Here is a 16,331-nt window from a genome sequence, read left to right as displayed (position 1 = left end):
AGCCTAAGAGAGACACCTATCCCCGGAGAGAGCTGACACCCAGAGATGTCCTGCACCACAAGAGCTCTTACCCTGAGACATCGACTCTGAGCTACACTCACTGGCAGAGAACCTGTGAATGGTTTCAGTTGGACAGGGTCTCAAGGATCATCCAGTTGCAACCCCCCCTGCCCTGGGCAGGGACACCTCCCCCTGGAGCAGGTGGCTCAAGGCCACATCCAACCTGGCTTTGAACACCTCCACAACCTCCCTGGGCAACCTGTTCCAGTGCCTCACCACCCTCGTGGGGAAGAATTTCTTCCCTGTGTCCACTCTGCATCCAGCTTCCTCCAGTGTGAAGCCATCCCCCCTCATCCCCTCACTCCTGCAGCCCCCTGCAAGTCCTGGAAGGCTGCTCTGAGTTCTCCTCAGAGACTTCCCTTCTCAAATCCTGTGGGTTAGTTCTGGTTTTCCTGCTCCTGGCTCCTTTGCTGCTCTCTCTATCTGTGCTGGCAGTGATGCCCCTGCCAGGGAAGGTGGCTCTGCTCTCCTTGCAGTGGGTGGGACATGGCCAATGGCCCAAGGAACGAGCTTTGAGGACCTGCAGCTACTTGGTGGTTGATGCCCAGGATCACAATGCCCAGCTGGGTTTGGAGTCTCCCCAGAGAAGGAGACTCCACAGCCTCTCTGGGCATCCTGCTCCAGCACCCTCACACCTCCTGGGCAGATGGAACCCCCTGGGTTCTATCTCGTGCCCACTGCCCCTTGTCCTGTCGCTGGGCACCACTGAGAAGAGGCTGGCAAGAAGGAGGAGGCAGAGGAGGCAGGGGCAGAGCAAAGGCCCAACGAGCACAGTGCAAGGCCAGGTCCCACAGGACAACCATCAGCTGAGCTCCCAGGATGTCAGTGAGACCTGGGCAAGCCCACACAGCCCACTTGGGTGATGCTCAGGAGCAGGAGACACAGGGGTGGGGGGAAGGTGCTCTCTGGGACACGCAGCCATCCTGCTGCTGGTCTTGGGGACAGCATGGAGCTGTGACATAGGTCCCTCCTGCTGCCCATGAGTGTCCCCAGGGAGACTGGTGCCAGGGACACCTTCCTGGCACGGGGCAGATGTGTGCACTGTGGGTTTGGCTGGGTAGGGCTGGAATCATTTCCCAGCCCAGCGCTTTGGGCTGGCCCAAGGACCTTTGGTGTCCTGCAGAGCTTGGGGGAGGCTGCCAGGTCTTAGCCAGAACCCTATCCTGCTGGCTGCAGGCAGCTTTCAGACCCTGTCCTGCTCCTGGTCTAACCTCTGTTGCTTGCTGCCAGGTGTTCCTGAAGCCAGGAGTCATCTCCAGACTGGAGAAGCAGCGTGACAAGCTGATAGCCAAGAACATGACCCTGCTCCAGGCTGCTTGCAAGGGCTTCCTCAGCCGCCAGAAGTTCAAGAGGTTGAAGGTATCAATCCCCCAGGGCATGGACACCCTGTGCCCACCAAATGCCAGGCTCTGGCTGCTGCACAGGCTCAGTGCTGCTGTGGCATGGCACACAGCATCCAAGTTGCAGCTCATTTGAGCAGAACAGGCTGACCCCTTGCTGTTCACCCACCTTGTGGCTGCCCCTTTGAAGTCCACCCAGCTGGTGGGCAGATATAGAATCATGGAATTGTCAGGGCTGGAAGGGAGCTCAAGGCTCCAACCCCCTTGCCATGGCCAGGGACACCCCACACTGCAGCAGGTTGCTCACAGCCACATCCAGCCTGGCTGCAAACACCTCCAGGCATGAGGCTTCCACCACCTCCCTGGGCAACCTGTGCCAGTCTCTCACCACCCTTATGGGGAACAACTTCTTCCTAACAACCAATCTCAATCTACCCATTTCTAGTTCTGTTCCACTCCCCCCAGTCCTATCACTCCCTGACACCCTCAAAAGTCCCTCCCCAGCTTTCCTGTAGCCCCCTTCAGATACTGGAAGGCCACAATGAGGTCTCCTGGGAGCCTTCTCTTCTCCAGACTGAACAGTCCCAACTCCCTCAGTCTGTCCTCATAGCAGAGCAGCTCCAGCCCTCTGCTCATCCTCCTGGCCCTTCTCTGGACACCTTCCAGCACCTCCAGACCCTTCCTGTAACAGAGGCTCCAGCACTGGCTGCAGTGCTCCAGGTGTGGTCTCAGCAGAGTGGAGCAGAGGGGGAGAATCAGCTCCCTCGAGCTGCTGGCTGTGCTTCTCTTGCTGCAGCCCAGGGTGTGATTGGCTTTCTGGGCTGCAAGTGCTCACTGCTGGCTCCTGTGGAGCTTCTCCTCCCCCAGCACCCCCAAGGCCTTTTCTTCCTGAGCTGCAGTGTGTTCCCTCATGAGCTGTGTGTCCGCACCGCCAGAGGCTGTGCTGCCATCTCCCGAAGCGCAGAGCTCCTCCGCTGGCCTTTGCTGAGGGGCTTGGCCAGGGCAGGCTGCGGCACACTGCTTGGCTGTGTCTCCCCACAGATCCAGCGCCTCGCTGTCCGCTGCATCCAGAAGAACCTGCTGCTCTTCCAGGCGGTCAGGCACTGGCCCTGGTGGCAGCTGCTGAGCCGCCTCCGGCCCCTGCTCAGCGTCAACCTCGCCGACGAGCAGCTGCACGCCAAAGAAGTACGCTCCAGGGGCAGGAGGGGATGGGGGGAGAGCAGAGTGGGGTGGGGGAGCAGAATGGGGTGGGGTAGCAGAATCATAGAATCAATAAGGGTGGGAAAGACCTCAGAGATCTTCAAGTCCAACCTATCACCCAACACCTCATGACTAACTAAACCATGGCACCAAGTGCCACATCCAATCCCCTCTTGAACACCTCCAGTGATGGGGACTCCATCACCTCCCTGGGCAGCGCATTCCAATGGCCAATCTCTCTTGCTGGGAAGAATTTCTTCCTAACATCCAGCCTAAACCTCCCCTGGCACAGCTTGAGACTGTGTCCTCTTGTTCTGGTTGCCTGGGAGAAGAGCCCAACCCCCACCTGGCTACAGTCTCCCTTCAGGTAGCTGTAGAGAGCAAGAAGGTCTCCCCTGAGCCTCCTCTGCTCCAGGCTAAGCAACCCCAGCTCCCTCAGCCTCTCGTCACAGGGCTGTGCTCCAGACCCCTCCCCAGCCTCGTTGCCCTTCTCTGGACACATTCAAGTGTCTCAACGTCCTTCTTACACTGAGGGACCCAGAACTGGACACAGGACTCAAGGTGTGGCCTAACCAGTGCTGAGTATAGGGGCAGAATGAACTTCCCTTCTCCTGCTGGGATGGGGGTAGCAGAATGGGATGGTGGTAGCAGAATAGGATGGCTGGGGAGCACTGGGGTAGGTTGGAATGGATGGGGTGGGATAGACTGGGATGGGATGGGATTCTTTAGGGGCTGTGCCTGCTGGGTCAGCCACATTGGAAGCCACTTCTGCCAAGGCAGAGATCTTTTTCTCACCATCCAGAAGCCATCATCTCCATTCCCCCCCCACTCCTGAGTAATGTGCTCTGCAGAGATGTGGAGGGAGAGGCAGCTCTGCTTTCTTAGAGGGACAGAAGCAAATGCACCATGTCCCTGGGGCCAAAGCCCCATCCCAGGGCTGGGGCAGCCCCACTGCCCTCCCTGTGCCCCCTGGCAGCTTGCTGAGGCTGGATCCACTACAGCCAGCCCCTTGGGGACAGGTGCTCCCCATCCCTGTGTGAGATGATGAGCAGCCAACCACCTTCTCACTGTGGGGGACTCTGCTCCGTGCTGTCACCAGAGCTGTGCTGGCTTCCAGCTGTGCTGCCACCGCTGATGGGGGGACATTAATGAGCGTTTTCTGACCCAGAAAAGCCACCCTTGGCCCCTCTGCAGTGGTCTGAGCCCTGCACCAAACTCTCAGCCTGTCTTCCCTGGGGTCCTGCTCCTCCTCTTGCCTTCGTGAGGGTTTAACAAGCCGTTTTCCGGCTGATTCGGGCAAAACAAAAGCTGCCCAAGCCCCTGTGGGAACGCTCGGGCCCCATCACCCCCCAGCCCCTGGTTTTATCACAGCGCTGCACGTTCTGCTCCGCTGTCGGACATCAAAGCAGGAGCAGGCTCCACGGAGCAGCTCCTTCAGGCTGCCCGAAGAACAGCATCACAGGAAAAGCACGTTGCCTCTGTGATAACCTTGCCAGGGCCCCAGGAACGCTCTGAGAGCAGCTCTGAGGCCTTTGGCTGCTCCGCCCAAGCCTTTGAGGTGGTTTTTTTTCCCCCCTCTCCCCCCTCCCCGGTGTGCAAACGTGCTCTGTCACACACCGGAGCTGACATTCCCTCCGACCAAATCCCTGGCAGGAGGAGCTGCAGCCCCAGCAAGCTGCAGCCTTCAAAGGATGCCTCCTGAATCGTCTTAATAAGGCAGCCACGTCTCTCCTACTTACTTGGAACAGAAAAAAGAGGCTTTTTTTATGGTGGTTACATATTTCCCCCCCTCTTTCATAAATAAACCAAGCGTGCTGGGGCTCTCCGTGGACCTTTCCTTTCCAATCTGCCCTTAGGAGGAGCTGGCGGCGCTGAGAAAGAAGCTGGAGAAATCTGAGCAGGCTTGCAGTGAGCTCAGGCAGACCACAGAGAAGCTGGAGAGCAAGGTAGACCTTCCCTCCCTCACACACCCCCCCAGCCCCCTCCAAACAATCCCTCTGCTGCAGTCCCTGCTTGGTTGGGCTGGGAAAGGAGCCACCTGGGGATAAATGTGAAAGCACAGCAGCAGATTGGTTTGGGTGGGAAGGGACCTTGGAAGGTCAGCCAGTCCCACCCCCTGCCCTCAGCAAGGTCACCTTCAACTGGAGCAGGTTGCTCAGGGTCCCAAGCAACCTGACCTGGAATCATAGAATCAGTCAGGGCTGGAAGGGACCTCAAGGATCAGCTAGTTCCAATCCCCCTGCCACGGGCAGGGACACCCCACACTAGATCAGGCTGGCCAGAGCCTCATCCAGCCTGGGCTTAAACACCTCCAGGGATGGGGCCTCACCCACCTCCCTGGACAACCCACTGCAGGTTGCAGAGGTGTTCTGCTGGCACCATCACACTAGGATACAGCCAGCAAATCCATCCCAGCAGGAGAAGCTGAGGGCTGGGTGGGGGCTGAGTGACCGCAGCCAGCTGTGGCTCTCCCCGCAGGGCTCAGATAAGCTGCGCTGCCCCATGGCAGCACCAGGGGGTCCCTGCTGGGTGAGCCTCCACCCCCTGCCAGAGCAGTGGGCGCTCCATCTGCGCCCAGAGAGCGGGCAGGATGCCCTGGGGATGGGCCATTGCTGGGGGTGTCCCCAGGGAAAGCCTCCTGTCCCCTCCAGCAAGGAGAGCTGTCACCTCGCGCTGGCAGCAGTGCGTGAGGCTGGAAGGTGGCCACGTGAGTGTCATCCCTTCTGCTGACACAGGGTGTAATTAGAGTGGGGAATGACACACAGATGGATCATGTTCTCCCTGAGCTCTCAGGAGCACGCTTGCCAGCCTCTGCTGACACCAGGAGTGGCTGAGCTCCGTGGCATGAATGCTAATGGCAAGGAGAGAGCGTGCAGGAGGAGGGCTCTGCCTGGCCCCTGCCTCTCAGCATGAGCACAGAATTGCCTGCTTGGAGAAGACCTTAAGATCGTGGAGGCCAACCATAACCTAGCATCTCCCTGTCCACAACTCCTAGACTGTGTCCCTAAGCTCCTTGTCCAAATGTCTTTAAACCCCTCCAGGGGTGGGGACTCCACCACTGCCCAGGGCAGCCTGTCCCAGTGCCTGCTAACCCTTTAGGGGAAGAAATTGTTCCTCATGTCCAACCTAAACCTCCTCTGGGGAAACTTGAGGCCATTTCCTCTTGTCCACACTCCAACTATGGAGTCACATCAACTATGGGCTTGAACTTGTTGGAGCAACCAAGGAGCTCGTGTAGGGGGGCTGCAAAACATCATGAAGTGCCTTGAAGTGTCGTTGGATGGAGGGAAAGGAGCATTGGGAGCCTGCTGCTGGCAGTGCAGCCATAGCAGGCAGCCACACTGGGCACTGCCTGGCTTCCCACTGGTGACACTGGTGGCTGCTGGTGTGCGCTTACCACATACCCTAAGCACTGGCTGCTGTCAGAGGACACTTGGGTTGATCATGGAATCACAGAATTGTCAGGGCTGGAAGGGACCTCAAGGCTCAGCCAGTTCCAACCCCCCTGCCATGGCCAGGGACACCTCACACTAGAGCAGGTTACGCAAAGCCACATCCAGCCTGGCTGCAAACACCTCCAGGGATGAGGCTTCCACCACCTCCCTGGGCAACCTGTGCCAGTGTCTCACCACCCTCATGGGGAAGAATATCTTCTTAACACCCAATCTGAATCTACTCATTTCTAGTTTTGTTCCATTCCCCTACAGTCCTATCCCTCCCTGACACCCTCAAAAGTCCTTTCTCAGCTTTCTTGTGGCCCCCTTCAGATGCTGGAAGGCCACAATGAGGTCTCCTTGGAGCCTTCTCCAGACTGAACAGCCCCAACTCCCTCAGTCTGTCCTCATAGCAGAGTAGCTCCAGCCCTCTGCTCATCCTCATGGCCCTTCTCTGGACATGTTCCAGCACCTCCAGATCCTTCCTGTACCAGGGGCTCCAGGACAAGATGCAGTGCTCCAGGTGGGGTCTCAGCAGATGGAGCAGAGGGGGAGAATCCCCTCCCTCGAGCTGCTGGCTATGCTTCTCTTGCTGCATCCCAGGATGGGATTGGCTTTCTGGGCTGCAAGTGCCTTCTGGTGGTTCATGTTGAGCTTCCCAACCACCAGCACCCCCAAGTCCTTTTCTTCATGGGCTGCTCTCAAGCCAGTTGCTGCCCAGCCTGTATCCATGCTTGGGATTGCCCTGACCCAGCTGAGTCCTGAGCACTGATATAGGCTGGGCAGCAACTGGCTTGATGAAAGGTGGCTGGCCACCCCCCTGAGCATGGTGGTGCCCAGACTGACTCCTGCTGACCTCCAGATCATCGACCTGACGACGGAGCTGTCGGATGAGCGGTACAAGAGCGACGCCACCTGCCAGGCCCTGGACGGGGAGCGGGCGGAGAGGCTGCGGGGTGCCCGCGAGCTGCAGGAGCTGCAGGTAGGAGAGCCCCGAGCCATGCAGCCCTGCTGGTGGCCCTTGACGCAGCCTCCCTGCACCCTGGAGGTGGGTAGAGCTGCTCCTTCCCTTCCCTGCCTTTCTCCAGAGCAAACATGACCAAGTGCAGAAGAAACTGGAGTCGGTGGAAAAGCAGCTGGAGGAGGCCCAGCAGCTGGTGCAGCTGCGCGAGATGAAGATAAGCGGCTCTGGAGGAGGTAGGGATGGCTCTGAGAGGGGAGGGATGCATGTTCTGGGCTCCTAGGTAGAGTAGAACAGGAGCAGAGTAGAACAGGAGCAGAGTAGAACAGGAGCAGAGTAGAACAGGAGCAGAGTAGAACAGGAGCAGAGTAGAACAGGAGCAGAGTAGAACAGGAGCAGAGTAGAACAGGAGCAGAGTAGAACAGGAGCAGAGTAGAACAGGAGCAGAGTAGAACAGGAGCAGAGTAGAACAGGAGCAGAGTAGAACAGGAGCAGAGTAGAACAGGAGCAGAGTAGAACAGGAGCAGAGTAGAACAGGAGCAGAGTAGAACAGGAGCAGAGTAGAACAGGAGCAGAGTAGAACAGGAGCAGAGTAGAACAGGAGCAGAGTAGAACAGGAGCAGAGTAGAACAGGAGCAGAGTAGAACAGAAATAGGATGGGATGGAATAGGATGGGATGGAGTGGAGTGGGATGGAATGGGAGAAGAATAGAATGGAATAGGAGTGGAGTAGAGTAGAATAGAGTGGTATGGGATGGAATGGAGTAGAGTGGGATGGAATGGAATGGAATGGACTAGACTGAAATGAGTCCAGAGAAGGGCAATGAAGTTGGTGAGGGGTTTGGAACACATGCCCTGAGGAGAGGCTGAGGGAGCTGGGGTTGCTTAGCCTGGAGAGGAGGAGGAGACTCAGGGGAGACCTTCTTGCTCTCTCCAACTCCCTGAAGAGAGGTTGTAGACAAGCAGAGGTTGGTCTCTTCTCCCAGGCAGCCAGTACCAGAACAAGAGGACACAGTCTCAAGCTGCACCAGGAGAGGTTTAGGCTGGATGTTAGGAAGAAGTTCTACACAGAGTGATTGCCCATTGGAATGTGCTGCCTGGGGAGGTGGTGGAGTCACCATCACTGGAGATGTTCAGGAGGAGACTTGATGGGGTGCTTGGTGCCATGGGTTAGTTATTTAGGTGGGTTGGATTGGTTGATGGGTTGGACACGATGATCTTGAAGGTCTCTTCCAACCTGGTCTATTCTATTCTATGTATTCTAAACTAGAGTGGGATGGAATAGAATAGAATAGAATAGAATTAACCCAGTTGGAAAAGATCTTTGAGATCATCCAGTCCAACACCACGTAATCAACTAAACCATTGACCTGTGGGGCTGCAAAGCTTCTCCCAGTGGGTAGAGGTCCCCCCAGAAATGCTGCTCCCCCCCCAGCCCCTGGCCACCTCAGTGTGGTTTTGGCATCCTGTCATTCTCCATTGCTCATCCAGCAGGAGGGATGGGGATGCAGGCAGGGAATCAGGACAAAGGGTGCTGCTGGCACTGCCTGGCACTGCCTGGCACTCCTGGCAGCTCACAGTGTGCTGGAAGCATGTTTTGGGTTGATGAGGAAGCTGCTGAGATACAAGTGGGGTGGGATGGGATGGGGTTGGATAGGATGGGAGGGGATGGGATGGGGTTGGATGGGATGGGAAGGAATGAGGTTGGATGGGAATGAGATAGGGTGGGATAGGCATGCATGCTTTGCCTAGAGTTGGGCTATGTGCTAGGTTGGACATGAAGAACAATGTCTTCCCATTGAGGGTTGTCAAAGCCTGGCCCAGGCTGCCAAGTCCCCACCCCTGGAGGGGCTCCAAAGCCATGCAGATGTGGTGCTGAGGACCAGTGGTGTCCTGGCAGTGCTGGGTGAATGGTTGGACTCAATGACCTTGAAGGTCTCTTCCAACCAAAGCAATTCCATGGTCGTGTGTGAGCTGGGACAGCTGCACCTCATGAGCTCGGTGCTGGGTGCTCATGCCATGGGGACATGTGGTGTCATGGGGCATTCACCCATCTGAGCCTGGCATGGCCTGAGCACCCAGGCAGCCCCTCTGGATGTCTGTGCCTTGGCAGAGGACGAGTGGCAGGTGCGCTTCGACTGCGCCCAGACGGAGATCTCCTTCCTGCGCAAGAGGCTGGCACAGCTGGAGGAGCGGCTGGAGTCCGAGCTGGGAGCCAGGACAGGCCTGGAGCAAAAGGCAAGCTGCTGGCTGTGGGAGCAGGAGGGGTCAGGCATTCCCCAGGGGCACACTGAGGAGCCAGGGGTGCAGCTGGATGTCCTCTCCTTGGTCCTGGCCAGGTGAAGCTTCCCAGGGCTGAGGCTCAGGGACGCAGCTGCTGGCTGCTGCTGCTCTCATTGAGCACCTTCAAAAGTGACTTTCCATAGAATCACTGAATGGTTTGGCTTGGAAAAGCCCTCTAAGGGCATCCAGTCCAACCAGCAACCCAACACCACCATGGCTACTGAACCATGTCCCAGAGTGCCATGGCCACAGGTTTCTTGCACACCTTCAGAGATGGGGACTCCACCACCTCCCTGGGCAACATATTCCAATGCCTGAACGATGCCAAAATCCAACCTTGGTCAAGCCCAGGAGTGAGCATGGCCTTGGGAAGCTCTGGAGTGGGGAAGGAATCAGGGGTGGGTCTTGAAGCTTTTGGGTTGTGCTTGCACCATCATCACTGGACACAGGTTGCCCAGGGAGGCTGTGGGTGCTGTGCCCCTGGAGGTATCATAGAATCAGTAAGGTTGGAAAAGACCTCAGAGATCATCGAGTCCAACCTGTCACCCAACACCTCATGACTACTAAACCATGGCTCCAAATGCCACATCCAATCCCCTCTTGAACACCTTCAGGGATGGGGACTCCACCACCTCCCTGGGCAGCACATCCCAAGGGCCAATCTCTCTGTGAAGAGCTTTCTCCTCACTTTGAGCCTAGAAGAAGAGCATCCCAGTGAGGCCTGGGCACACTGCCCATGGGGAGGCATGGAAGAGCAGTGCTCACCCAAGGTTATGGTGTGGTTGGCCTGGAGAAGAGGAGGCTCAGGGGAGACCTTCTTGCTCTCTCCAGCTCCCTGAAGGGAGGTTGTAGCCATGTGGGTGTTGGTCTCTTCTCCCAGGCAAGCAGCACCAGAACAAGAGGACACAGTCTCAAGCTGTGCCAGGGGAGGTTCAGGCTGGATGTTAGGAAGAAGTTCTTCCCAGCAAGAGAGATTGGCCATTGGGATGTGCTGCCCAGGGAGGTGGTGGAGTCCCCATCCCTGGAGGTGTTTAGGAAGAGCCTGGATGAGGCACTTGGTGCCATGGTTTAGTTGATTAGATGCTGTTGGGTGAGAGGTTGGACTGGATGATCTCTGAGGTCTTTTCCAACCTGGTCTGGTCTATTCTTCTCTTCTCTCTTCTCCTCTCTTCTCCTCTCTTCTCCTCTCTTCTCCTCTCTTCTCCTCTCTTCTCCTCTCTTCTCCTCTCTTCTCCTCTCTTCTCCTCTCTTCTCCTCTCTTCTCCTCTCTTCTCCTCTCTTCTCCTCTCTTCTCCTCTCTTCTCCTCTCTTCTCCTCTCTTCTCCTCTCTTCTCCTCTCTTCTCCTCTCTTCTCCTCTCTTCTCCTCTCTTCTCCTCTCTTCTCCTCTCTTCTCCTCTCTTCTCCTCTCTTCTCCTCTCTTCTCCTCTCTTCTCCTCTCTTCTCCTCTCTTCTCCTCTCTTCTCCTCTCTTCTCCTCTCTTCTCCTCTCTTCTCCTCTCTTCTCCTCTCTTCTCCTCTCTTCTCCTCTCTTCTCCTCTCTTCTCCTCTCTTCTCCTCTCTTCTCCTCTCTTCTCCTCTCTTCTCCTCTCTTCTCCTCTCTTCTCCTCTCTTCTCCTCTCTTCTCCTCTCTTCTCCTCTCTTCTCCTCTCTTCTCCTCTCTTCTCCTCTCTTCTCCTCTCTTCTCCTCTCTTCTCCTCTCTTCTCCTCTCTTCTCCTCTCTTCTCCTCTCTTCTCCTCTCTTCTCCTCTCTTCTCCTCTCTTCTCCTCTCTTCTCCTCTCTTCTCCTCTCTTCTCCTCTCTTCTCCTCTCTTCTCCTCTCTTCTCCTCTCTTCTCCTCTCTTCTCCTCTCTTCTCCTCTCTTCTCCTCTCTTCTCCTCTCTTCTCCTCTCTTCTCCTCTCTTCTCCTCTCTTCTCCTCTCTTCTCCTCTCTTCTCCTCTCTTCTCCTCTCTTCTCCTCTCTTCTCCTCTCTTCTCCTCTCTTCTCCTCTCTTCTCCTCTCTTCTCCTCTCTTCTCCTCTCTTCTCCTCTCTTCTCCTCTCTTCTCCTCTCTTCTCCTCTCTTCTCCTCTCTTCTCCTCTCTTCTCCTCTCTTCTCCTCTCTTCTCTCCTATCCTATCCCATCCCATTCTGTGATTGTATGATCTGTCCCCCAAAGAGCTGCTGGTGTGAGGAGCTGGCAGTTCCCAGGCTTTGTCATCGGGAGGGACAAAAGCCCCAGTGGCTGGGGGCAGGGCACCTGCTGTGAGGCTGAGCTGCACAAACGAGCGCTCTTCATGGTCCATTACAGAGCAGTCAGCGAAGCAGCCCAGTCCTAGGAGCCTGAGTGAAGCTCAAGCAGCTCATTTGCTTCCCCAGAGCTGGCCTGGAATTACAGGCTTCATTAGCACCACACTCTGGCTTATTTAAAGTCAGTCCTTGATGAGTGCATCCTCTGGCTGCTGAGAGAGCTCTCTGCCTGCCTCCCTGCCCACAAAACGTTGTGAAGCCCCTGGAGCAGCCAGCTCTTTGGCTCCTGCTGTGGGCTCAGGGGTCCACCTCTGGGGCTGACTGAGCAGGAGGGGTGGGATGGAATAGGGTGGGATGGGATGGAATAGGGTGGGATAGGGTGGGATGAGATGGAATTGAGTGGGATGGTGATAGGATGGGGATGGGATAGATTAGGGATGGAATAGGGTGGGATGAGATGGGGATGGGATGGAATAGGTGTGGAATAGGGTGGGATGGGATGGAATAGGATGGGATAGGATGGAATTGAGTGGGATGGTGATAGGATGGGGCTGGGATGGAATAGGGTGGGATGGGATGGAGTAGGGATGGAATAGGGTGGGATGGGATGGAATAGGGATGGAGTAGGATGGGATGGAATTGAGGGGGATGGGATGGAATAGGGATGGAGTAGGATGGGATGGAATTGAGGGGGATGGGATGGAATAGGGATGGAGTAGGATGGGATGGAATTGAGGGGGATGGGGTGGAATGGGATGGGGATGGGATGGAATGGAATAGAGTGGGGTGGGATGGGATGGAATGGAATAGAGTGGGGTGGAATGGGATGGAAGAAGGTGGGATGGGATAGGGATGGGAGGGAATAGGGTGTGATGAGATGGAATAGGGTGAGAGGGGATGGGATGAGGTAGGATGGGATAAGGTGGGATGGGATAGGGAGGGAGGGGATGCTGCCAGCAGTCCTGGAGTGTGAGGGCTCCGGGCAGCTAAATCTTGTTTGATGAAAGCTCTCCAAACGCCCTGCTGCCGGTGAGGGGTCGAGCCCCACGTGGGGGGCATGTACATGCTCCACGTGCTGCAGGGCCCCTCCACAGCTCACTGTCACCTCTAGCCACGGCTCAGTGTCGTGTCACCTCTATACCCACAGCTTGCTGAGGCACAAGCAGCCTGTGAGGCAGCCAAGAGGACGTCGCAGCAGCTGCGGCGGCGGTGCCGGCGCCTGGCCTGCGAGCTGGAGGACGCCAGAGTGCTCGCCGAGAGCCTGCAGGCCCGCAGCCACGAGCTGGAGAAGAGGCAGAAGAAGTGAGGCTGGTGGGGGCACCTGCCAGGGAAGGGGACAGGGCTGCTTGGGGCGTCTTTGAGGAGCCGCTCTTTCCATCCCCGCTGGCTGCTGGAGGTTGCAGCAAGCCAGGAGGTTCCTTTCGGTGTGGTGAAATGCCTCCAGACCAGGGTCATGCCCAGCACAATGGCCTCAGGCTGTGCCAGGGGAGGCTCAGGCTGGACATTAGGAGCAATTTCTTCAGAGAAGAGAGGTTCCTTTCCAGGGGAGGCTCAGGTTGGGCATTAGGAGCAATTTCTTCACAGACAGGAGGTTCCTTTTGCATCACGTTGGTGTGGGATTGTAAACTGCCTCCAGAACAGGATCATGCCCAACACAATGGCCTCAGGTTGTGCCAGGGGAGGCTCAGGTTGGGCATTAGGAGCAATTTCTTCACAGAAAGCAGGTTTCTTTCCAGGGGAGGTTCAGGCTGTGCATTAGGAGCAATTTCTTCACAGGAAGGAGGTTCCTTTTGCATCTCATTGGTGTGGGATTGTAAACTGCCTCCAGACCAGGGTCATGCCCAGCACAATGGCCTCAGGCTGTTCCAGGGGAGGCTCAGATTGGACATCAGGAGAAATTTCTTCACAGAAAGGAGGTTTCTTTCCAGGGGAGGTTCAGGTTGGGCATTAGGAACAATTTCTTCCCAGAAAGGGTTGTCAAAGACCGGGACTGGCTGCCTGGGGAGATGGTGGAGTCATCCTCCCTGGAAGTGGCTGTGGTGCTGAGAGGCATGGCTCAGTGGCCTGGCAATAGGGGTGGGATTGTAAGCTCTAGGTGAGCTGTTGGACTTGATGATGATCTCCAAAGTTCTCTTCCAGCCCAAACAGCTCTATGGTAGCACCATGGAGAGAGCTGCCTGGTTCCCAGGTGGCTGAGTGCTGGGGCACTCTCATGCTCAAGCTTTGATGTATCTCTGTTGCATGTGAGAAGAGACCAACCCCTCCCCAGCCTGGCTCCAGCATCCTTTCAGGGTGTTGTAGAGGGTGACAAGGTCTCCCCTCAATCTCCTCTTTGGCAGGCTAAACAACCCCAGTCATAGAACCATAGAATCAGTCAGGGTTGGAAGGGACCACAAGGATCACCCAGTTCCAACTCCCCTGCCATGGGCAGGGACACCCCACACTAGATCAGGCTGGCCAGAGCCTCATCCACCCTGGGCTTAAACACCCCCAGGGACGGGGCCTCAACCACCTCCCTGGACAACCCATTCCAGAGCTTCACCACTCTCATGGGGAAGAACTCCCTCCTCCCCTCCAGCCTGAATCTCCCCACCTCCAGCTTCATTCCATTCCCCCTAGTCCTAGCACTGCCTGAGAGCCTGAGCAGTCCCTCCCCAGCCTTCCTGTAGCCCCCTCAGCTGCTCCTCACAAGGCTTGTGTTCAGGGCCCTTCACCAGCTTGGCTGCTCCTCACTTGTGTGGAGTGGCCCAGTGATGGCAGCCAGGAGCTCCTGGGGGTTGTTGGCCAGCTCCAAAGCCCCCAGGGAGCCTGATGCCAGGAGAAGTGGCGTGCTGCTGACTGGGGCTGCCTCCCTGCAGCCTTTCTGCTCCCTCGAGCTGTGCTGCCATTGCAGACCTTCTCAGGACAGGTGGCATTTGTCCCCTCTCCAGATTTGACCTGCAGTTAGCCCAAGCCTTGGGGGAATCTGCCTTTGAGAGGAGCCTCCGTGAGAAGGTGGCGCAGGAGAACACCAGCATCCGATGGGAGATGGGCAAACTGCAGCAGAGCTTGGAGGTAGGAGGCAATCATCCCTCTCTCTGGCACCAGTTTGGGGGCCAGCTCCTGGGGCAGAGCTGTGGTCCCTCAAGTCCCTGCAGAGGCTGCCAGGGAAATCCCAGCAGGGTGGTGCCCATCCCTGGCAGCGCAGTTCTGGGACCTCCCTGAGGTGTTTCAGCACTGCCCTCCTCTGCCAGCAGAGCAAGGGATCACTTGGTACAGGTGATGTCCATCCCATCCTGCAGCTCATGAACCCTAAGCTCATTGTGCTGGAGGCACTCGTGGTCTTCCTCACACCTCCAGCCATGAGCTCACCTGCAAGGAGCTGCAGGTCTGTGCTCCCCTGGGGTGAGGCTGTGCCAGGTGCCCCTGGAGACCCTCATGGCATCAGGGCTGGGGGAAAGCCCAAGGCTGCTGCCAGCCAACCAAGGGAGGCAAGGGATGAGCAGAACCCCTGTGGGCACAACCCGTGGGAGAGGGAAGGTGAGGTCAGGAGCCAGGGAGCAAAGCCCACTCTGAGCTGCATCCCCAGCAGGGTGGGCAGCAGGGGCAGGGAGGGGACTCTGCCCCTCTGAGTGCTCTGTTGTGACCTCCCTTCAGGGAGTTGCAGAGAGCAAGAAGGTCTCCCCTGAGCCTCCTCTTCTCCAGGCTAAGCAACCCCAGCTCCCTCAGCCTCTCCTCACAGGGCTGTGCTCCAGACCCCTCCCCAGCTTTGTTGCCCTTCTCTGGACACCTTCCAGCATCTCAACATCTTTCCTAAACTGAGGAGCCCAGAACTCCAGGTGTGGCCTAACCACTGCTCAGGGCTCATGATGGGGGGGTGTGTGTCCATGCAGGGCAGGGTCAGCCCACTGCTGCTCCAGAGTGCTTCTGCTGCTGTTGGGGACTCTCTGGGTTGTAAGGCCAAGGTGCTAGTGCCAATCCCCTCTCCCCCACTGGGGACTCATCTCCTGACCCTCTGCTCCCTCCCTGCCGAGCAGCAGAAGGAGGCAGAGGTGGCCAGGCTGGCACAGCAGGTGACCACCACGTCCAGCCGGCTGCAGGAGCTCAGCACCCCCACTGCCCTGGATGCCAACGCTGTGCCCACCCTCAAGAAGAGGCTGTGGGACCTGGAGGCCAGCGCTGGGGAGCAGAGGAAAGAGCTGGAGCGGCAGACGGCCGCAGTCGATCACCTGGAGCAGGTAGTGTGGGCCCCCCGGGCACATCCAGCCCACCCCAGCACCAGCACCACCAGCAGCAGCCCTCCAGGCTGCTGGGGCACTGCTGGGGCATTCAGCTTTGGGTCTTTCAGCTCCACCAGAGGCTGGAGCTGGAGATAGAGAGGATGAAGCAGATGCACCAGAAGGAGCTGGAGGACAAGGAGGAGGAGCTGGAGGACGTGAGGCAGTCCTGCCAGAAGAGGGTAGGTTGGTGCTGGGTGCGGGGGGGACAGGGTGCTGGCTGCCCCTCCTCCCACAGTGCACAGGAGGATCCACCAGCCCCAAGGGGTTGCTTAGCCTGGAGAAGAGGAGGCCCAGGGGAGACCTTCTTGCTGTTTACAACTCCCTGAAGGGAGGTTGTAGACAGAAGGGGGTTGGTCTCTTCTCCCAGTACAAGAGAACACAGTCTCAAGCTGTGCCAGGGGAGGTTCAGGCTGGATGGTAGGAAGAAGTCCTTCCCAGCAAGAGAGATTGGCCATTGGGATGTGCTGCCCAGGGAGGTGGTGGAGTCCCCATCCCTGGAGGTGTTTAGGAAGAGCCTGCATGGGGTGCTTGGTGCCATGGTTTAGTTGATTAGACGGTGTTGGGTGATAG

At 57.3% G+C, this 16,331-nt stretch overlaps 1 protein-coding gene across 1 annotated transcript in view; it reads left to right on the top strand.

The window, feature by feature from the left end:
- The window catches only part of MYO18B (myosin XVIIIB), an 86,689-nt gene that overhangs the window by 32,939 nt on the left and 37,419 nt on the right, over positions 1 to 16,331 (top strand). The window contains exons 22-31 of the mRNA XM_068163263.1: positions 1,291 to 1,419; positions 2,442 to 2,585; positions 4,457 to 4,546; positions 6,897 to 7,016; positions 7,123 to 7,231; positions 9,108 to 9,232; positions 12,650 to 12,804; positions 14,433 to 14,556; positions 15,519 to 15,719; positions 15,830 to 15,940. Coding sequence (XP_068019364.1) covers positions 1,291 to 1,419; positions 2,442 to 2,585; positions 4,457 to 4,546; positions 6,897 to 7,016; positions 7,123 to 7,231; positions 9,108 to 9,232; positions 12,650 to 12,804; positions 14,433 to 14,556; positions 15,519 to 15,719; positions 15,830 to 15,940 — 1,308 coding nt within the window. The remainder of the gene's footprint in view (positions 1 to 1,290; positions 1,420 to 2,441; positions 2,586 to 4,456; positions 4,547 to 6,896; positions 7,017 to 7,122; positions 7,232 to 9,107; positions 9,233 to 12,649; positions 12,805 to 14,432; positions 14,557 to 15,518; positions 15,720 to 15,829; positions 15,941 to 16,331) is intronic.

This window comes from Melanerpes formicivorus, unplaced genomic scaffold, assembly GCF_026170545.1.
Source record: "Melanerpes formicivorus ecotype bairdi unplaced genomic scaffold, bMelFor1.0.p_v2 SCAF_72, whole genome shotgun sequence".
In the NCBI taxonomy this organism is placed as follows: Eukaryota; Metazoa; Chordata; class Aves; order Piciformes; family Picidae; genus Melanerpes; species Melanerpes formicivorus.
The sequence above is the reverse complement of the archived record's forward strand: the minus strand, read 5'-3'. Positions and strand labels throughout refer to the sequence as shown.